This window comes from Chiloscyllium plagiosum, unplaced genomic scaffold (genome assembly GCF_037043375.1).
Source record: "Chiloscyllium plagiosum isolate Xiang-an unplaced genomic scaffold, Cpla_swu_hap1 HiC_scaffold_1, whole genome shotgun sequence".
Taxonomy (NCBI): Eukaryota; Metazoa; Chordata; class Chondrichthyes; order Orectolobiformes; family Hemiscylliidae; genus Chiloscyllium; species Chiloscyllium plagiosum.
This window is the reverse complement of record NW_028270139.1, coordinates 20,877,056-20,900,390: the sequence shown is the minus strand read 5'-3', so window position 1 is coordinate 20,900,390 and position 23,335 is coordinate 20,877,056. Positions and strand designations below refer to the sequence as shown.

Sequence of the window (23,335 nt, the reverse complement as noted above, 5' to 3'; positions counted from 1 at the left end):
TATTGAGTGGTATATGACATTCAAGGAAGCTAGGTAAAGGTGACATTTGTGTAATTGTTGGAGATGACCTTTGTTCAATAATCAAGATATAGAATATGTTTGCATGAGGATGAGGAATATTAGGGAAAATAAGTCCTCAATGGAACTGGCGTACAAGCCCCCAAACAGCAACATAATGTGGGACAAAATATGCAATCAGAAGTATTTTATGCTTGTGATAATGATACTTCAAAAATCAAGGTGACTTTAATCTACACATAAACTGGCAGCAGTAGCCTGGATGAGGAGTTCATTGAATGCTTTTGAGATAAAAGCACATTCTGGAACTGACTAGCGAAGAGGTTTTATTAGACTTAATATTGTACAATGTGATAGGTTTAATCAGCGACCTCAGCATAAAGGCACTTCCAGATTTCAGCAACTGCAATATAATTGGACTTTTTTTGTCCAACTTGAAAGGGAGAACATTAATTCTATTTCTCGCTCCACAGATGCTGCCAAACATCCTGTTATTATTAAAATAAGGATTTTCTGTTTCATTTGTGCAAGCTATCATCAGACCACATCTCAATTGCGATGTGCAGCTTTGATTTCCTTAGGGAAGGATATAAATGCATTGAAGTTGACTCAGAAGAGGTTTACCAGATTGATTCCTGGAATGAGTCGATTATCTTTTGAGGGTAGGTTGGATAATCTGGCCCTGATTCCACTGGGGTATATAGGAGAGAGGGATAACTTGATTGAAGTGTTTTAGATCCTGAATAGTCTGGCGAGGTGGATGGGGAAAGTAATGGCACTGTTTTAAAATTAGGAGTCACCCTTTCAAGAAACATTACTCCCAGAGGGTTATTGTGAGTTTAGAACTCTCTGACTCAGAATATGGTGGAGAAAGGTTCATTCAATATTTTTTAAAATGGAGGTGGATGGAGGGGAATTGTAGGTCACTGGGGTAGACGGTGGAATGTGTAGTTTTAAACACAAACAGATTAACTATGATTTTATTGAATGGGAGAGTAGGCTTGAAAGGTTGAATTGCTCCTTTTTTTAATGTTCATATGAATGGTCACATGTATTTGTTGAAAATTATCTCTAAGCTGTTAAACTGAAGTGAGGGTGTGGAGGCAGCTTTAATTCTATCAAAGGCAGATTATCTGCACTTGCCATACTGAGACAAGTGCATCTATTACAGGCCAATGAAATTAAAAAGAGAAACGTCGGAAATTCTTGATAGTTTGTGCAGCATCTGTGGAGAGAGAGTGAAACCCATTTTAATATTTTAAATAGATTACCTTTCATCTGATAACACTAAAATTGGAGGTGTAGTGGACAGCAAAGAGGGTTACCTCAGATTACAAAGGCATCTTGATCAGATGGGCCAATGGACTGAGGAGTGGCAGATGATATTTAATTTAGATAAATGCGAGGTATTGCATTTTAGGAAAGCAAATCTTAGCAGGACTTATACACTTAATGGTACAGTCCTAGGGAGTGTTGCTGAACAAAGAGGCCTTGGAGTACAGTTTCATATCTCTTTGAAAGTGGAGTCATAGGTAGATAGGATAGTGAAGAAGGTGTTTGATATGCTCTCCTTTATTAGTCAGAGTATTGAGTATAGGAGTTGGGAGGTTATGTTGCAGCTGTATAGGACGTTGGTTCGGCCACTGTTGGAATATTGCATACAATTCTGGTCTCCTTCCTATCAGAAGGATGTTGTGAAACTTGAAAGGGTTCAGAAAAGATTTACAAGGATGTTGCCAGGGTTGGAGGATTTGAGCTAGAGGGAGAGGTTGAATAGGCTAGGGCTAGGCATCAGAGGCTGAGGAGAGACCTTATGCAAATTTATGAGGGACATGGATAGGGTAAATAGACAAGGTCTTTTCCCTGGGCTGGGGGAGTCCAGAACTAGAGGGCATAGGTTTCGGGTGAGGGAGGAAAGATATAAAAGAGACCTAATGGGCAACCTTTTCATGAAGAGGGTGGTATATGTATGGAATGAGCTGCCAGAGGAAGTGGTGGAGGCTGGTACAATTGCAACATTTAAGAGGCATTTGGATGGGTATCTGAACAGGAAGGGTTTGGAGGGATATGGGCCAGGTGCTCGCAAATGGGTCTATGTTAGGTTGGGATATCTGGTTGGCATGAACGAGTAGGACCCAAGGGTCAGTTTCCATGCTGTACATCTCTCTGACTATATTTAGAGGGTATTTGAAGAATAAATTTTCACCTAGAGGGTGGTGGGAATGCACAGCTAGGGAGGGTAGTAAAGGAAGGAAACCTAACAACCTTCAAATCGTACATGATGAGCACTTGAAATGCTGTAACATTCAAAGCTAAGGACCAAGTGCTGGAAAGTGGGATTATTGTGGATAGGTTGCAAAGAATCCATGTGCTGAAGGGCCTCTTCTATGCAATCTGACACTATGGGTATGATTGGATGGCACACATCTTTGACCAATAAAGGGTTGAAATTGGCCTCCCTCAACATTACTGGTGGTACTGAGACCTCTGACTAAGTGGGGTGAAGTTATATCGGAATTATGTAATATTTTATAACTGATCACGTGATACAGTGGCTATCTTTGCTTGTTTACCGAAAATGATACAAAAAGTGAGGAAAGCCACATGAAATCAGAGGCATTGTGAGAGATGTATCTTGACATGCCTTCAGCGAATGAGAAGAAGAACAGCTTAGGAAAGCAAAAGACCACACAGAAACAATTAATGATCCCCTCTCATCACTTAGACAATGGAAAAAGCCTCACCTCTAAAACCAGAGAACAAACGTTCCTATTTCTACCTTGTGCTAATCCACTTTAAAAGCTTTATCATTGCCAAATCTCACTATAAACATCCTGGGCATTACTGTTGACCAGAAACTGAACTGTGCCAGCCAAATAAATCCTGTGGCTATTTGAGCAAGTCAGAAGCTGGAGCTCACTTCCTATTATTCCAAATCCTGTCCACCATCTACAAAACACAAGTCAAGGCTGTGTTGGAATACGTAACTTGATGAATGCAGCACTAACTACACTCTGGAAGCACAATACTATCCAGGACAAAGCATCCCGCTTGGTTCGTACCCTGTGCATGCACTCTGTTTAGCACCGATGTACAGTGGCAGCAGGATATACCATGTCCAAGATACTTTTCAATAACTTATCAAGCCTTCCTCAACAGCACCTTCCAAACACATGACCTTTACCACTTAGAAGGTCAAAGATAGTAGATACATGATTACACCGCTATCAGCAACTTGCTGACCACACCAAATACTATCCTGACTTGGAACTATATCATCATTCCTTCACTACCTTGGTCAAAATCCTGGAACTCCCTTTCTGCTAGTGTGCCTACATTACCAAGGACTAAGGCAGTTCATAACTGTATTCTCATTGACATTTAGGATGGCTAACAAATTCTGGCCTAGACAGCATCACCCACGTCTCCTGAAATAATAAGAAAAACGCATACCTTTTGAAATAAATGAAAGCTGCAAAGACAGTTCTGTAAATCCAAGATTTCTCTTCAGAAAAGTGCAGTACCTTACCTTTGAAATATTGGGCATGTATTAAACAACAGCGATGTCATTCTTGCCTTCATCTGTGTGATGTCGTACGTGGAAAGGAACACTTATCTGTATACTTTAGTTTATCTTGCAGAAATAATTGCAATGCTTGTGTTATGATTGTTGATACTGCATGCCACTGTCTGTCCTACAGTGAAGTAGTTTGTTAGACTATATCATTAAATTGGATGTACATGCTTGTGTGCTTTGAAATTTGTAATAAATATGGAGTCAGCAAGTGGGCCCATTACCCTCCCATTTAATAGCATTGTACCTATAAGTATCTATTGCCTGATTTGTTTTTCTCTTTGTTTTCAGTGTCACAGCACATGGCCATTCACAATCCCTTGGGAAAGCTGCCAGGTGTTGCGGTCCTTTGCCATAAATGTGGAAAACCATGTAAAGGAGAGGCCCTGAGGGTGCAGAACAAATTCTTCCACATCAATTGTTTCACTTGTAAAGGTAATTACCTTCTTTGAATCAATGTACTTTCATATTGGGTATACTTTTAACACCAGTTAATTAGATTATTTGAAAGTTTCTTTCTACCTGAACTAAATTAAAAATGTTATTTAATTCATGCTGACTTCTTGAAAGGATATCACAAGTAACTGGCTTTGTTCACACCAGCAGATCTAGCTATACCACTAAAAGCACTATTGGATCCTGTCTTCCTTTTCCAAAACTACTCTCAACCCGGGATCATTGTGGATTGAAAGAACTTGGTCTTATCTCTACTGCCTACTTTCCTTTTAAATCCCTCACCACTCCCCCTTCCACCAACTTTGACTAATATGTGCAAGGAGCTCATGGGCTTCTTTGTCACTTTGATTGAGAGCATCCAATCAGCAACATCTATCGCATCCCTCCCTCTTTTTCGGCACTTGTGTGGCCAAACACGTCCTGAAGATTACCCTCTCTTTGTTATGAACATTCATTGTTCTTCAGTTTCTCTCCTATTAACTCTCAAGCTCTCCCTGAGCTAACCTTGTCCAAGAGAACTTGCTCCCTCAACTCTGTTCTCAGTGATCTGCTAATTACCTACTTTTCCCTTTTGGTGCCTGTGTTAGTATTGTTAATAGTTCTGTCCTCAGGTGACGTTTCTGTCAATCTGTCTGAGTCTATCTCTCTCTCTCTCTCTCTCTCTCTCTCTCCCCCGCGCCCTCCCCTTGCTGTGTCTAAAAAATACTTCCATTATCAAGTCTGTTTAAAAAAAACATGATCCCACTATTATTTACAATTAATCACTCTTTGACCCAACTCAGTTTCCTCTCTAAGCTCTTGAACCTGCTCTCAGTTTCCAAATACATTTCCTGAAACTGTATTTGAATCTCTCCAAACACATTTTCACTCCTGTTAGAGCACTGAAGCAACTCTTAGCAAAATGACACATGACATCTTTTTATATGGTTGGCCACACTATCCTCCTTCAATATCTGTCCACTGTTGCCTAGCTAGGTAGGATGTTATTATCTTCGAGGAGAAAGTGAGCTCTGCAGATACTGGAGATCAGAGCTGAAAATGTGTTGCTGGCAAAGCACAGCAGGTCAGGCAGCATCCCAGGAACAGGAGAATCGACGTTTCGGGCATAAGCCCTTCATCAGGATGTTATTATCTATCTAATGTAGTCAGGATATCACTTGCAATTACATTACTTCAGTTAGCTTCTAATGTTCCTCAAGGATCCTTGACCTCTCACCTTTTCTCACCTATAAACTGCCCTTCGTTGGCATCATTCAAAAACATAGTAGAATTCATCTCCATGTCACCACCACCCCATTTTATTCCTCCACTGTTGCTGAATTACCAGACAGTTTAACTGTGCAGAAATGTATTCCATTTTGATATTCAGAAATCTAAAGCCATGTTTCAGTGCTTTGACTTCTTTCCTCTTTAGAAAATGTCTGAGAGTAAACCAGACTGTTGACAATCTTAGTGCCTTACTTGACTTTGAGATAAGCTACAGGTCACAGATCATCTCAGTCATGACAAATTTCCATATGGCATGACTTTGCCCTTGCTTCAGCTCATCTTCTGCTGAAAACTTCACTGATGCTTCTGTTACTTCTAGACTTGAATAATGTAATGGGGTTTAGATTTGAGTGGTGCTGGAAAAATACAGCAGGTCAGGCAGCATCCGAGGAGCAGGAAAATTGATGTTTCGGGCAAAGGCCCTTCATCAGGAATAAAGCTGGCAGGTCTCCCATAACCTGCCCTCTGTAAACTGTAATTATCCATAAATCTGTTGCCCCTGTCCTAAATCTCAGAATTATCTTTCATCCCTATGCTTACTGATTTACTCTGCACCCAATTAAGTAATGCCTTAAAATTCTCAGCCTTGCTTATAAATCTCTGCCTCCCTCTTCCTACCTCTGTAATCTCAACTAGCCCGAACCCAATTTATGATATCTGTATCTCTGATTTTAACCACTCCACCATTGGTGACTACACTTAGGCCTGAAGCTCTGGAATTTTCTGTGAACTTCCCTGCTTGAACATTTTGATTTTGTCAATTAATGAGCTGCTTTCCAACAAGAGAAACCAGCAAAACTGGTGAATGAGACATTCTGGTCCGATACATCTTGTAAACCACAAAATGGAGCTCCAGTATGACCAGTACATCCATTTTCAAATATGACTGTATTCTTTATTGGTTTTTGCTGCTGGGTTAACACTTTTTGACCATGCTTTCGATAACCATGACCATTGATTAGCTCAATTAATTGGAAGGCTGGTTTGCAACTCAAAATGAGGCAAACAATGTGGATTTAATGTGTGGTCACCATGGTGGACTGTTCTTCTCAACCTCTCCCCTCACCTGAGGAAGTGAAGGAGCAAAAATTGAAATTCTGGAGTAACTCAGCTGGTTTGGCAGCATCCATGAAAAGGTAAATGGTTAATGTTTCAGGTTCAATCTGACTTCCTTAGAACTGACTTATTTGAAGAAGAGTCCTATCAGACTGAAACATGAACTGGTGCTCTCTTCTGAGATGCTGGCAGACTGGCTGAGTTCCTCCAGAATTTTGTTTTGTTTCAATGTTTTCAGTTTTGTTAAACAAAATAAAGGGATTTGATAGTGAGACAAGAGAAAGCAATCAATGGATAGATTCTCAACAAGAATTTGAAAGAACGAAGAGAACGAAAAAGAAAAGTTAATTAGATGGAGCAGGTGGGGAAAGAGTGTTTGAAATATTCCCTTCAAGTGGTGAAGAGAGGGGGATGGGAAACCAGCAGTGCTGAAGAATCAAGGAAATGCAGGGCACAGACTGGGCTGAGTGAGATAGAAATTTCCCGAATGGCCCAAACAGATGCAATGTAGAGGTCATGAATTTTTTTTTTTGCTGAGTGAGACCACTGGGAAGGGAACAGTTTGCAGGGTTTTAGATTAATTCATGTTTATTAAAAGCAAAGATCTGGTGAGGGGTATTTGAGAAATCAGTTGACTAATTAAAGTTGTTAATTATATTTCTGTTACTTTTGAACAGCTGTGAGGAGGCAGCAAGGAGTTAGCTCGTAAAGTATCTTTTGTCTGATATCATACAGAGGATATACAGCTGAAAATTGCTTCCAGTTGCACATTGATATCCTGCAAAAAGGACAGTGCCTGTTGTTAACATGTGCCTCATTGTTCTTTTATCAGCACAATGTTTGTTTGAAATGAGAATTAATTGAGGCGTTACAGCTATTTATCTAACCATAAGTACCAGAAATATAAATTGAAGCACTAATGTTGTCTTGCTCAGTTATCAGATATATATTTTCCATTTTTCACTAGATTCACAAACAGGCTTCACTGTGAGCTCAAACTGAGGGTGGCATCTTGTGGAGGTGACATAGGACTTGGCCATTGGCTGCAAGGTCATGATCGTCATTTTGCTTCTTTTTGGGAAGACCTGCCATGTCAGATGCAACTCAGACATTTAACAGTGGATGGGTAAATGAATAGGAAGGGTTTAGAGGGATATGGGCCAAATGCTGGTAAATAGGGCTAGGTCAGATTGGGCTGTCTGGTTGTCATAGATGAGTTGGACCGAAGAGTCTGTTTCTGTGCTGTAAGTCTCTATGACTCTATAACATGTCAATTGCGTGGGCCTTCCTGGAATCATAGACCCTGAGGACAGACTACCACCTGTACAAAATTGCAAGTCAATCAGAGGCTAGCTTAGGAGGTGGGAGCTGTTACTGGTACAATGTTCCACCTGACCCCTTGGATTGAGAAGGAATCGAGTCATAGGTGATAGTGGGGAAAGAATCAGAATAGGGCACAGGAAGGTTACCAAAGTGGAGGACTGATGAGGTAGAAAGTGCTAGAAACACAGGGTTGGTCTGATGGCATCTATAAGAAGAGATAACATTCAAGTTTCATCAGAGATCATCTCAGAAAATTGTGTAAATAATATACAAATACCAAAATTTGTACAATTTGTATATTCTCAATAAATAACAGAAAAAGACACACAGCTTCATGGTAACCAAATATTTGTATAAGTATTTAGGCATCATCTCAACTAGATAGGAAAACCTTAGCAAGGTCCCAAAATAATTTCTCAGGATGGAATATCATGTAATTTCCCAATCAACATTATCTAAATTAATTACACATTATTATGCAGTGTTTACAACAATAACAAATGGTGGAGTCTGAGGAACCTTGTTGGGAGAGGTGATTTTCAGTAGCCCTACTGAACAATTTATTTTTCACCATTTAATCAAACCAGGTTCCCTTTAACTTACTAAAATTTGGATGTTTTTAAAATCAACTGCTAATTCTGAATTTTCTTTTCCCCTTTTATATTCTGACACTGAATCTAATATAATTGTTCTATTTCCTAAGTGTTCCCCTACTTTTTTTTTCCAGAACAAAGCACATATTTGGTCTACTTCAGTTTACTCCATTACTGGGTTATGATCTGTAACTCTGCCTTCCTCCATGAATTTAATTGAAGTATTCTTTTTGATTTAGGATGACACACGTGCATTCAGTTGTGTCTTATAGTACATTACTAATCTTTTGTCAGAGTTGAAATAAAACCATGATAAAAAATTTTAATCAAAATAAAAACTGTTGGATAAGCTACCATCTGCAGAGAATAATTCATCTCAACCTTGAAATGTTAACTCTTTCTTTCCACAGATGCTACCTCACCTGAGTATTTACAGCAGTTTTTGGGTTTTTTAAAATTTGTCTATTGTTGTAAGTCTGTTGGAGCCCTTTGGTCAATATTTTCCAGCTTAGTAGAGGTGGGTTCTGATGAGTGTGGCCAGGTAACTCCATTGACATTGACCTTGGTGATATGATGCCAGAAAATATTGCTGGACAAGTTAGATCCTGGACTGAAATCTGGCTTGATAGATCATTTTCTTTATTTAATGAGGTAATCTTTTATTAAAGCACAAGCTTACAGTGATGCAGATCTGAATTTGACACTAAAACAGGTTTGTGATGTTAACGAAAATAGGATAAATAGAATAAATTAGGCTATTTGCATATAACACAAATTTAATTTTGAAAAAGACAACAAAAATATAGCTGCACCCATTCTAACATCAACACTCTGCAGTACTCTAACTCCAGAGAGAATTCCTTTTTCTATTACACTTAAAGGTTTTAATTAACTGTTTCTTTCAATTTCCAGTCTTGAGCCTCTATTCAGACAATTGAGCTTAGAATTGCTCAACATCAAATAACTCTTTCAGGTTCTAACCTGACACTCTGTCCTGGAACCTTCGCACTAAAACACACTGGGGAAACCTATTTCCCTATCAGTTTTAAGCTAACTCCTTTCACAAGACAAAACTATTCATGCATCAAGCTTTAACCAGGCATTCTGCTAACTGAAAACAAAAGCTTTCCAAACAATGGGACTTTCATTTTAAAAAATCAGTTCCTGATTCTTATAACTGAAAAGTAGTTAATGCTCTTCATTGATTTCTATGTCTACTTGTAAAATTCTCTCATGCAGGTTAAAGCAATTTTTGGTTCCGGAAATATTGACAAGTTAATCATTAAACCCCCTCAAGCACAAGACCAAACATTCAGTTCAAATGCACGTTGTAAAATGAATGATATTAATTTGTGTGTGTAACACATAAATTATATCACAATTCCCAAAGTCTTTTTACACTCTTCGGGCTTCTCCCACGGAAGGTTTGAATTCAGCAGAGCTTATTTTACATCTGGCTGGAAAACAATTAAAAAGGCTATTCAGAGCCTTTTCCCCTGGATTCCTATTCCAATAACATGCAGGTTCCATGTAATGCTTGTATCTTGCCAGCTTGAAAAACTGTACAGCAGGAAGTCACTATTAAACAAATGAGATCTAAAATCAACAGTACAAAGAGTGAAATTGGCAAGGCTGTGGTCAACCTAACTGAAGCACTTTTGCTGACAGGAACAATTCTTTTAACCTAAACTTGCTGTTTTCACTGAGGATATTATACAACTTCTGTTAAGTACTTGGGATTCATTAAAGTGATCTCACCATCTGTGAGACTCACCTGTAACATGAGAGCTTCATACCTTGAAGATGTTTGGAACTCTCAAGATGAGAAACCACATTCTGCAACTCAGCAGCCACTGTAATAGACAGCAACTCCAGCAGCTGCTGCGGTTACATCCTCCACAGTAGTATGAAGATGCACAAAACAGAAAATGTACATGTTAAATTTCGATGGACTTAGTATGCTCAAGCACAGGAGAAGTATTTCACCTCTCTGAATAACAGTGACTCCGAAGGTTCATACTTTTGTGCTAGGTAGGTAGTTTTCTTCAGCCTCTTGGACTAAAGACTCTGTCTGTTCCATGTAGTGGGATATGGGCATTGCCTCAAACCTCTACTCATGTATTAAGACATAAAAGGTGATATTGGCATGGCAAGTCACTATGTGAAGGACTTTATCTAAGTATCCCACTTTTCAGAAAAAAAATCAGCATGTATTATTATTTGCAATTTACTTCACGTAGTTTCCTTTATCAACTCAAGGACAGAATTATTCTATATAATCTTCTCTAATTTAATGAGACGTTGCACAATAGTACAGTCTTGAAAGTGTTCACTTATTTTTGTTGGCTGTTCACTCTGTCTTCTAGTTTCTAGAGTGTTGTTGCTTCTATGGAAAGTGTTATTGTTGTTCTTGATGCTTTTCCTGTATTGTTGACCTCTGGGAACAGAGGCTAGGAATACTATAGCAAGTAACTCACCTTGTGACTCCCCAAACCTGTCCACTGTCTACAAGATACAAATTAGGAATGTAATGGAATCTTCCTCACTTGCCTGGATGTGTGCAGCTCCAACAATACTCAAGAAGCTTGATACCAACCAGGATAAAGCAACTTGCTTGGTTAGCACCGCGTCCACGAGGATCCACTCCACCACTGATGCACAGTAGCTGCAGTGTGTACTATCTACAAGATGCACTTAAGTTATTCCACCAAAGACCCTTAGACAGTACCTTCCAAACTCACTACCACTTCCAACTAGAAGGGTAGGGCAGCACATTCATGGGAACACTGCCACCTGCAATTTTCCTTCCAAGCCACTCACCATCCTGACTTGGAAATAAATCACCGTGCCTTCATTGTTGCTGTGTCACAATACAGCATTGTGAGTTTGACTATAATATGACCATAAGGTATAGAAGCAGAATTAAGGCATTCAGCCCTTTGAGTCTGCTCTTATGGCTGCTATATTTCACAAACCCATTGTCTTGTCTTTTCCCTGTAACCCCCTGATCCTCTTACAAATCAAGAATCTATCTCTTTCTCAAATACACTAAATGACTTGCCCTCCATAGCTTTCTGGGGCAACTAGTTTTGGCTGTAGAAATGCCTTCTCATCTTAGTTCTCAAGGATTATCCCCATCATGTCCTTGGGTCCTAGTTTCTCCTACTGTGGAAATGTCTGCATGTCCACTCTGCCCAGGCTTCTTAGTGTTCTGTAAGTTTCAGTCAGATCCCCTCTCATCCTTCTAAACTCCATCAAATACAGCCCAAACCCCCGAACGACTACTCACATGAAAAGCCCTTCATCCTGGGATCATTCTTGTGAACATCCTTGGGACCTTCTCCAATCCTTCCTTAGATACATGGCCCAAAACTGCTCAGAATATTCCAAATGCAGTCTGACCCAAACCTTATACAATCTCAGCAGTACATCTCTGCTCTTATATTCTGCCTTTTTGAAATGAATGCTAATAATGCATTTGGGTTACTAAATGCCATGTGAACCTGCATGTTAATTTGAACAGAGTTCTGAACTAGAACTCCCAAGTCCCTTTGTGCTTCAGATTTCCAAAGCCTTTCACCTGCAGTAGTTCAAGAAGCCGCTCGCTACCATCTTCTCAAAGGCAAGTAGGGACAGGCAATAAATGCTGGCCAGCCAACATACCACACGTGAATAAAAGAAAAGTCTCTGCCATTCCAGTTTGCCCATCATGGTTGGCTGCACTGTTGCCACCATTCTGATTTTCAGAGCTGCTTCCTTGCAATTCCAACCTTGCTTCTTTGCTGCGGTCTTGGAGGAGGACACCTCTGTCTGCCCTCAGTACACCAGCATCACCTGCAAGGTTTAATCTGTGAAATAGGAATGGCAGGAAGCCATTCCACCTATTGCATCCATTCTGAAGGTCTTTGCTTTTACCACTATACATGGCAAACACCATTGCTGTTGAGTCTAATGTGGCTCCCTTTAAATAGAAGCCCTTTTTTTTTCGGCTTGTCATCCTGCCTGCTCACTCAGGTTAGAGAGCCTGAAGTCAAGATGATAATTGCATTGCTTTGGGAAAGAGCAGCCTCAAGGGATGTAAGTAAATTAGTTAATTCCTAATCCAAAAACTGACGTGATGCAGACATTCTGGCAGGAGCTAATTTCTTCAGATTTTGCTCTTGCGAAGATACAATTGTGTCTGTACTCAATAATTCTTGATTCAGGTTCATATATAGCTACAATCTTAATGAATGTTTTATCAGACGACTTCTTCCAAAAGGGTTCAATCTGCTGTGATGGATGATGGATTGTGTGATGGTATAAACACCTGTTACTCAATTGTATCTAAAAATACCTTGTTTTGCATTGCTCAGATGTTAACTTCCTACTGCATTGTGCTTCACTGGCTAGGAACAACATGACAAAAGTTAATTAGATAAAAGGGTGTTATGTTCCAGAGCAACCAGCAAATTTGAGAGGTTGGGTGTTTAGGTTTGCGTATGAGTTCTTTGGTTCCTTGCCATCCTCAGGCCATTTTGCTGGAGGTGGCTTGTAGGGAACAGAGCTGGGGAAAGGGATGCCAGCTACAAGTAGCAGATAACCAGTTGGCCTGCTTCACAGTCTATTCAGGATTTCAGTCAAAGTCCAGTATGGAGTTAATTTCCAGTCAACCTCCAGGTGCCATGAGATATCACATATGAATAGAAACCACAGTGATGGCTTGACTGTGAGGTTGGCTTTTGATTACATGTGCTTTTAGAATTTAAGTGAATTTAGGCATTTTCTCCTTCATTTACCTGCCGTGACTTCTGTTTCCAAGCTGCAGGGCTATATATTGGCCTTCCAGATTTGAGACCTGCCTGCCATCCTTAATTGAATGGAAGGTTTGCCCTTTGGGTGCTGAATGGCCTCTTTGGGATTAATGCCTGCCTGTTCTTCACACTGTGGGCTTATCACTGTGGGTGGCACAGTGGTTAGCACTGCTGCCTCATAAGCGCCAGAGACCCGGGTTCAATTCCCGCCTCAGGCGACTCTCTATGTGGAGTTTGCACATTCTCCCTGTGCCTGCGTGGGTTTCCTCCGGGTGTTCTGGTTTCCTCCCACAATCCAAAAATGTGCAGGTTAGGTGAATTGGCCATGCTAAATTGACCCGTAGTGTTAGGTGGAGGGGTAAATGTAGGAGTATGGGTCTGGGTGGTATACGCTTCGGCGGGTCGGTGTGGACTTGTTGGGCCGAAGGGCCTGTTTTCACACTGTAAGTAATCTAATCTAATCACCCCCATCCGGGACAGCCGAGTCCCTCAAGTCTGCAGGAAAGTGCTACTCTGGAATTTAAACTATTAGCATTGAGTTGGGGTGAAAATTAATTATACAAAATGAATATTTTCCTCTATCCATAACCTTTTTTCTGTTTGACCACAAATATCCCAGCTTGTAATGTTTGGGACTAAACAAAAAAGGAACTGCAGATGCAGGAAGAAAACGCAGCAGGCCTGGCAACATCAATGAAGAGCAAGCAAGAGTTAATGTTTCAGGTCCAGTTCTGAAGAAGGGTCACTGAATCCAAAATGTAAACTCTGCTTTCTGTCCACAGATGCTGCCAGACCTGCTGATTTTCTTTCCAGCAATTTGTTTTTGTTTGTGCAGTGTTTGAGTGTACAATGTGATTTCAACATTGTTGATAACGTTCCAAAGAATGACAGGAACTTTGAGATCTTAAAACAATTCTGAGCAGCTAGAAAATATGCTTCATGAATTGCCATAGCTGCATCATAACATTAAAACTGGCTGACAAAATACCACATTACTTGATGCTATATTCAGTTTGCAAGAACTAAATAACTCTCCAGAATGAAATTAGAAACATACATCTGTATATAGACTGTGGAGGGTAAAGTTGTTGAAGTATTTAATTTTTACTTTCAACTGAGGATGTCAAATACATGAAGGATTTCGATGGACTTGTCATTTTGGAGACTTCAGTATGCTTAAATCTAATAAGGGCATATTGGATGAAGGCCTCTTTATTTTCACCACTCTCAACTGTTCATTGTAATAAATGATAAGAGGTTAAGAATCTGAAATTGACTTTTTCCCTTTTCAGGGTACAACAGAAGTTTTGAAGCATTAATTTTACGGTATCAGCTTGGGTCGAAGTTTCTCTTCATTCATTTATTTTATCTATAAGTAAAATGGAAATCAGCAATAGGTGCTTTGGTTGAACCCTCAACAAATATTTCCAAGACAGATATTCTATCTTCATAACTCCTTACAGAATTGCATCTCCTTTTATTTTAGTTAGCAGATTTAACAAATAATTGTTTTTTAATTCAAATTTAGAAACATAGAAACTAAGAGCTGGGGTAGACCATTCACGCTTTCTAGTTTGCTGTGTCATTCTGTCTCAGTGTCACAAACCTACTTTCTCCCCATAGCCCTTGATGCCTTTAATACCAGTAAAATTTCAGTCTCTTCCTTGAATAAATTCCTAGTCTTGGCTTCTACATCATTTTGTGTTAGTGAATTCCAGAGGTTCATTACTGTTTAAGTGAAGAATTCTTTCCTCATCTCAATCCTAAATGACCTACCTCATATTCTGAGACTGTCCCCCCTGATTCTTGATTCCCCAACACGAGACTACACCCTCCCTGCATCTGGTATGTCTATCCATGTTAGAATTTTATACTTTTCAATCAGATCCCCTCTCATCCTCCTGAACTCTGGTTTATCTGTGCCTGTATTTACTAATCTGTCATCATATGCCAATCCTCCCATCCCCCTTTGTGGTCTGTAATCAGCATTGTTCATCCTTTTACCATCGTTTTATTATCATATGACCAGAGAAGATTTTGGACCACTCCTTTATGTTGGCTGCCAGTCTTTTTTCCATAATTCCTCTTTATTCCTCTTACTTGCTTTTTCATTTCCTTTTAGATACTTTCGATATTTCTCTTGGACTTTAATTTTATTTTCTATCTGACACTTGTTTATAACCATATATTTTCTTACTTATCTTAATTTCTACCTCCTTCATTATCCAGTGTGTTCTGGATTTGTTTGATCCACCTTTCTCATTTGAGAAAATGTATCCTGACCATCTTTTCTTTGAATGTAGCCTATCATAGTTGCTGTTTTCCCTGCCAACTTCCTGTTCCAGTCAATCCTGTTCCATTATATTTTTGTTGCGTTGAAGTCGCTCATGGCCAATTGAATTTTCTCACTCTGGATTGTTGTATGTCATTCTTCTCCTCCTGTCTCCTAAATGTTCCCCAGCTGACACTTAATTCACCTGTCACATTTCATTTCCAAAGACCAGGTCCAGCAAGAAATGCAGAATGCCTTCTTCCTTGTCGGACCGGACACATACTGCAGTAGAAATCTCTCTTGCTTGCAATCCAAGAACACTTGCTCCTAGGTGCACTGTATACTATAAACATCCCAGCCTATGTTTGGGTTATCATAGTCTCCCATAATAACTACTGAACAACATTGGCATCCTTGCAAATTTATATTTCTATGTCCTTTTCACTAGATTGTGGTCTGCAGACTGCATCTAGCAATGTAATTGTATGTAATTCACTGCACTTGCTTCTAAAAAGAAACCTTCCACTTTTTTTAAACATTATATTTCTATAAAGCAAATGACTGCAGATGCTGGAAATCTGAAATAAAAATTATGATGGAGAAATTCAGTAGGCAAGGAGGCATCTGTGGAGAGAGAAACAGTTTCAAATCCAGAATGACTATTCACATCTTGCTCAAAATGAGACAAGCTCAGCCACGCTCAGGAGGGTGGTAGTCGATGGGAACTGTTCAAGTCTGATTTGAAGGAAGGAACTGAGAGCCTTCAGACCATCCTGATAGGGGAATGGATATGTAGATGGATTACACATCCGTGGTGAAGAGGAGGTGATTAGGGTCAGAAAATTGGACATTGTGGAACTGATGTAAAGCATTGGATGAATCCTGAATGTAAGTGGAAACAGGCCGAACGAGGAGGGAAATATTGGTCAAAATGGGAAAAAATAATTCAGTGGGGCAGAATGGGCTGATGCAGAGAGTCTGCCAGGGCAGTCCTGTTTGTAGATTTTGGAAAGGAGTTAGAAACATACTGTGTTAGGTGGGGGGACTGAGGTGGAAAGTTGTGGAGGGGAAATCTCCAGTGGAGATGAGGTGAGAAACATCCTGGAAATAACAGTTTGCTGTTCAGTGGCGGGGTCATGATCTGAGGGTGGGGGCTGGGGGGGAAAGTAATAGGAAGTATTGTCTGTGAGGTAACACTCAGCCTTTGCAATGTAGAGGTCAGCATCCCAGACAAAAACAGGACCACCCTTATCTACAGGTTCAATAGCAGGAGTCAGGTGTAGACCAGATAGAATGGAATACAACAAGAAGGAGACAGAGTTGAATGGATGAGGGTGTGTAGAGAATTAAAGATGGTTGATGTTGTGCTGGCGAACCTTGAAGGGATTGAGTGCAAGTAAAAGGCCAGAGGGAAGGTTCTTCATATAGTGGGGATGAGTAAAAGGGACTTTTGAGTGGGGAGAAGATGCCTATCTAAAGAAGTAGGCACAGAACCAAAGGCAGTAGAAGAAGAGTTCAACTTCATGTCATGCATGTAATTCATTAAGGGGAGGCATAAGGGATAATCCTTTGCTAAGCACAAATGGTTCAGCATCAGAGAGGGTGAAGATCAAGGGTGTAGTGAATATACATGAAGTGGAATTAGATGAAGGGATGGAGTTGGAGAAAAGCGGAGTTGGGAGGAAGAATCCAGTGGGGTGTTAGTACCTGAGATATTTCTGAACTCCCATTCCTTAACACTTGAAAGGAAGAGAACTGTTTATTTTTATTGTTAAAGCATGCAGTAAGATGAAGAATGAAGTGGGGCTAGGGACTGCAATAGTACTGACGATGAGAGAGATCGAGAGTCAGCATGTGACGGCACTGACGCTGGATGGAGATCTCAGGATGTGGTGAGAGTAGCTGTCAGAGGAGAACTGTATATATCAGAGAAGCCTGTAGTCATGGATGGATTCAAAATGAGAAGCATCGAACTTCACGGAATCCATAGAGACTGAGCTGGAGACAGTAACTGAGGAAGGAAATATGGCTGTCAAAGGAAGTTTTGGAAAACACTTCAGACACTAAGAGATTGAAAACAATGAAGGTGAACAAGCTGAGAGGTTAAAACAGATTATTGAGTGCTGAGCACCATTACATACTGCGCAAATGGTAATTCACTATGTGTAGGCTCAACTGATGTACATGAGAAGGCTATCTTACCCCAAAAAAAGTTGGGGAACATAACAGATGGGGAAGTTATTGACTTCATCTGAAGAGCAGAAGCACGCATATACACACTCTGAAATTCTAACAAACATTTGGTAGCAATCATGAAAGGGATTACTAGCTGACCTCTCCCTCCAGGGAATTTGAAGCAAAGTATACAATGCAATATCTATCTTCTAATTTATCACCAAATATAAAACCTAAGACTGGACTGGTTTTGTAGCTTATTCCTACAGTGGGCAAAATTAATACTTGTAATACAAAAATTATGGTAATAATATTAAATTCTAATATTCAATTGCATTAGAATAATTTCATCATATCTAACTATTCCAAGTACAATGATAGATGGGAGAAACAGGTCGTGATTGTCATTAGGATGTATTTAAAAATAGCAAGGTAAAATTTGTTTCAAATAACTTTGCTTCCCCCAAGGGAAATTAGTTTGCATAATATTGATGATCTCAGTAACCTGATCTAACTAATCTACTAGGAGCAGTAGTTAAGTGGCTAGAATCTATAATATTATTACCATTCAAAACAAAACAGATAACTGTGTCACAGTAAACTGCTGGCTGGATGATAAACTACATTGAATAATAATTTATCAGAAATTCCTTTCACTATGATATCACAGTACAATGGCTGGGATCCAGAAACAATGAAACAACTCAGTCATGTTAACTGAAGCCGATTTAGAAATACAAAATCAAGTGTGAACATTATTTTTTCTTACCTTCTTCCTGATTAACTTTACCCCTGGATTTAAATTGTGTCCCTGGTGGAGTTTTAAAAAATATATTGATATTGGAAAATTCCAATCTGCAGTTTCCATAAAAGTTGTTGATAAAAATATGCCTTACTCTGGTAGGCATGAGAAACACTTGGCATAATGAGGAACATGTGCATCCAAAGACAAACCGGAGATTGGCAGGCATAAATTTTAAAATTTGACTTTAATTAAACTAATAAGTCATTCAGAAATGAAATTAGAAAATAAATAAACTTTCTAAAAACTGAAGAAAACATGAGCTGCTTTGTCAGGAAGTATTCAGGAAAAAAACTAAGAATAATGAGGAAAATGTGTTGTTTAACATTTTGAATTAGTCTAAGAGTAGAGGTATATTCAGATTGGAGACAGATCTTTTTAGGAGTGAAATTAGGAAACGTTCATGTGCAAGTAGAAGATGTTCGAAATTCTCTGCAGTAAATGGTGAATTATGCCATAATGTTATTAATTTTAAATCTGAGATTTTAGAATTTTATTACCCAGATTTATTGAGGGATATGTGATAAAGCGAATATGGACTTGGATCTCAGATCAACTGCAGCATTAATAAAAGAAGGAATAGGTTCACCCAGCTAAGTGACCTATTCCTGTTTGCGTGTTTCTACCTATGTGCTAGAATGGTGTTCTTCATTTGTATTTAATCTTGTGAAATCATGATCATATCTATATTGTATGTTCAAAATTTAATTGTATCATTTTGTAGATGATCATGAAATATAGTGATTATAGAAGAACATTGTGAAGGATAGCACAAAAATAATTATATTGCTGTACTTCCTGGCTATGAGTAGTGTAGTTAATAATGTTTGCAAATTACATAGTAACTCAAAACTTCATAGTTATGAAGTGATTCCAGATGCTGGGACATCATATAACATCACACTGTGCCTCACTGTTTTTCTTTTGCAGCTCTTGATGTTTCAGAGCTTTATAAGTGCAAACTGATCTAGCCTCAGTTGAAATTTGTAGAGAATTCCAAAACCCTGTTCCCTCCGTGTGTTTTTCTACTTTCACTTCAAAGTGACCTGGATCTGATTTTTGAACTACACTTTAGTTTAGGGTGACTTAGAAGCAAACTGCATTTGAGCAAGCTTGTGACAATCTATCATATATGCCAAAGATGCAGATCAATCCCAGTGTTCAGTGACAGGGTGAATATTACAATTGCTTGTATTTATAATTGTTTTTATTTTCTGAAGATATAGGATATAATTATGTGCAATGGAGGCCACTCCCAGCAATTAGAGAATACCATGGCCAACTTGACCAATCAGCCACTTCAAGGCCTCAGACTCAGTTCATCTCACCAGTAGGTGGAAGTCATGCTCCCAATTGTTTTCAGCCCATCAGAATAGATGACAAGAACTGCTTGGATCTCCAAGTTTGATCAGTGATGCATCCATAAATAGCATGGAATGCAAATTGCTGATAAAGTTGGAGGTGGTGGAAGGTGCTAGAAGCAAGGCTGGAGGATGGCTTTAAGCAGTCTGCTGCTTCTCAATGGCAGGTCCTTTTGGCACAAAATGCCTGACAAGGAGGGATCCCTGTTGGGCCACTAGCAAATCTGACAGCGTGTGCTGGAAGGCATTCCTGATTAATGTGCTCCTGAATGAGACCTGCTTTTAGGTGGCTATATAAAGGCCTAAATTAGTATGAGGGTAGGAAGCCACCTTGCCTTCCCTGAACTAGATCAGTGTTGGTCAGAAAGGCAGTGGATCCCTGTCCCATACAATCCTGTCCAAGTGAATTTTGCCGGATGTCTAAACCTGTGTTGGGGCAAGGATTAAGTTCCTTGTCTGATTTTGAGTGCAAAATTATATTTTTGATTAACGTAAAAAAAAATTCTCTATGATGGCATTATGTTTTGGAATCATTATACTCCTGTACTCACTAAGTTAAAACCTAAGTCTTTCTGTATATTGAGGCACTAAATAGAAGTTAGGCAGCCAGTAGAGGAAAATTCACAAAAGAGTTATCACCCACTGATATTCTCCCTCCTGTTCACTAGGAACAATGTTGGAGCATGTGAGCAAGTTGCCTGCTCAATCTCTATGTAAATGATCAGATTAACAGGAAAGCAAGAAAATAAAAGAGGAAAATTGGAGACATTTGTTATTTTGAAAGAAATACAGGACTGTAATTCACGCAGCGTCATGCTCCCAGCACTTGGCTAAAACATCAGTCAGGAGTCTGCCCATGAAAAACTGACTGTCCTGCAAACATTTAATACTCAGAAGGTGTTAATGGGTTACGGGCCAGTGAAAAGTTGCCAGCCAATTGTTCCAACATTGTCATGTTTAATCGGCTATCTCTGCTAGGATTACAGCCCATCTCTGAAGAAGAGGTTATATAGACTGGAGTGCAGGTACATTCACAATATCATTAGCCTCCACGATGGCTGTGGGTTCTGGGCTTGAGAAGCCAAAGAGTAGGATTATAGATGACAGTAGAACCTTGGAGGCTGAGGTTCTTCTGATGTGCACACAAATCATCTTGCCAAACCTGTACCAGTCCACACAGTGAAATCTACCTTGTTGACTTGGGCCCTTCCACTACTGTGGATAAAATGTTGGGAGAGTTGGGATGAAGCACATATGGGATCAATTTGTCCAAGGGTGGAAAGGATTCCCAACACCTCCACTGCCCCTGTAAAATGGGAGACAGGTCAGGCAAGCAGATAGTCTGCCACATGCTGCATTTTACTGGCCATAGCTGGTCTTCGAATTCACAGGCAGAGGAGGGTAAAATACAGCCCATGATTAAGAAAAAGGTAACCACAGGGGTTTAGATATGAAAGTCTCTAGATTGATGTTACATTTAGGCTGTATGTACTTTGAGTCATGGATCATTACTACAAGGAGGCCATTCAACTCATTGAGTCCATGATTTGTGTAAAGCAAGTCTATTATTCCCATTCCACTTCTCTATCCCAGTAGCTCTGCTCATTGATTTTCTTTAAGTGCCTGTCCAAATTCCTTATGGAATAATTGTTGCCAGAAAAAAAAGATTCTTTGCAGAATGGTTAAAATCAGATTTGGAAGTGGCTACTTTGAGCTGTTCTGATTAATTAATCTTGGTTTTCAGTTGTTTGGTATCTGTCACTTCTTATAGGGGTGATTGTTGTTTACAAGGTTGGAACCATCTGTTGTGGTATAAATAACAATGTAGAAAGTCAGCCAGTGTAATGTGATAAGTGACTTGCAACATACCAAAGAGTCACCACATCACAAATTCACTTAAACATTTCAATAGTTATTCCGAAAGTAAATAGTAAATAATAAGTGTTGTCCTTTAGAATGTTATGTCCTTTGGTAAAAGGAAGAATGACTACTGATAAATCTCACATTTTCATACAAGTGACGCAATTTCATTCAGCCAATGGTGTATGTGCTGTCCTTTGCCATGTTTATTGAGGAGCCTAAGCATTTCCTAAGTACACTAACAGACAACTAATTCCAATTAAGCTATTTTTAAACAAAAAGAGTAAAAACAAATTCAATGATTTAATTATGAATTTAATTTAAAGTAATAATAAATCAAAGTGAGGAAAGGATTATTAAAGTGGAGAAAATTGACATGAGAGAGAGTGCGTTTGAATCTACAGTTTAACTAATCACACATGTAATTAACAAATTTTAAATGTTCAGAAGGACATAGGCACTCATTTATATTGGACAGTGATAAGAGTGTTTTACCAGCTGTACAATGGCAGAAAAAGGATAATTGTAACAATTCAGAATTTCTCGAGATACTAATCAAACAAAGTTTGCATTGGAGGATACAATTTAATTCTTGTATGTTGTCTGTGTACCTGACTTGATGCAAGTGAGTAAGGTGACAAGGATGGTCCACAACTTACACCACTAATGCAACATGGCTGCAATGTGTACTGTATCAACTCACCAAATCTCTGGTGACAACATTTCCAAAACCACTGCTACCTAAACCAGTAAATGCAATAGTCATCATCCCCTCCAAGTTGATCTCCAAGTCTAACATTATTCTGATTTGGAAATATATTGTTCTTTCACTGATACTGGGTTAAAAGCCGAAATATTTGGATGCAAATCTTATCAGATCGAGTGGATTGGTTGGAGAGACAAATAGAAGTGATGAGGAATTTACAACAGCAACAGTATGTGATGGATGGCAGTTATAGAAAGGGGGGAAAGACTCAGATACAGTCACATAGATGGGTTAACTCCAGGAAGGGTAAGAGAGGTAGGCAGCTAGAGCAGGAGTCTTTTGTGGATATACCTATTTCAAACAGGTATGCTGTTTTGGAAAATGTAGGGGGTGATGGATTCTCAGGGGAACGTAGCACAAACAGTCAAGTTTCTGGTATTGAGACTGGCTCTAATGCAATGAGGGGTACGCCGGCTTTCAAGAGATCAATTGTGTTAGGGGATTCTGTAGTCAGAGGTACAGTTAGACGTTTCTGTGGCCAGCAGAGAAAAAGCAGAATGGTGTGTTGTTTCCCTGGTGCCAGGATCAAGGATGTCTCAGAGAGGGTGCAGAATGTTCTCACGGGGGAGAGGGGCCAGCAGGAGGTCATTGTCCACATTGGAACTAATGACATTGGAAGGGAAAAGGTTGAGACTCTGAATGGAGATTACAGAGAGTTAGGCAGAAATTTAAAAAGGAGGTCCTCAAGGGTAGTAATATCTGGATTACTCCCAGTGCTATGAGCTAGTGAGGACAGGAATAGGAGGATAGAGCAGATGAATGCATGGCTGAGGAGCTGGTGTATGGGAGAGGGATTCACATTTTCGGATAATTGGAATCTCTTTTGGGGTAGAAGTGACCTGTACAAGAAGGATGGATTGCACCTAAATTGGAAGGGGACTAATATACTGGCAGGGAAATTTGCTAGAACTGCTTGGGAGGCTTTAAACTGGTAATTTGGGGTGTGGGGGGAGTGGGACCCAGGGAGATAGTGAGGAAAGAGATCGATCTGAGACGGGTACAGCTGAGAACAGAAGT

General features: G+C 39.6%; 1 protein-coding gene across 1 annotated transcript in view; it reads left to right on the top strand.

Annotated features, from left to right (window-relative positions):
• The window catches only part of ablim2 (actin binding LIM protein family, member 2), a 332,680-nt gene that overhangs the window by 7,712 nt on the left and 301,633 nt on the right, over positions 1–23,335 (top strand). Inside the window, exon 2 of the mRNA XM_043698357.2 lies at positions 3,884–4,027. Coding sequence (XP_043554292.2) covers positions 3,884–4,027 — 144 coding nt within the window. The remainder of the gene's footprint in view (positions 1–3,883; positions 4,028–23,335) is intronic.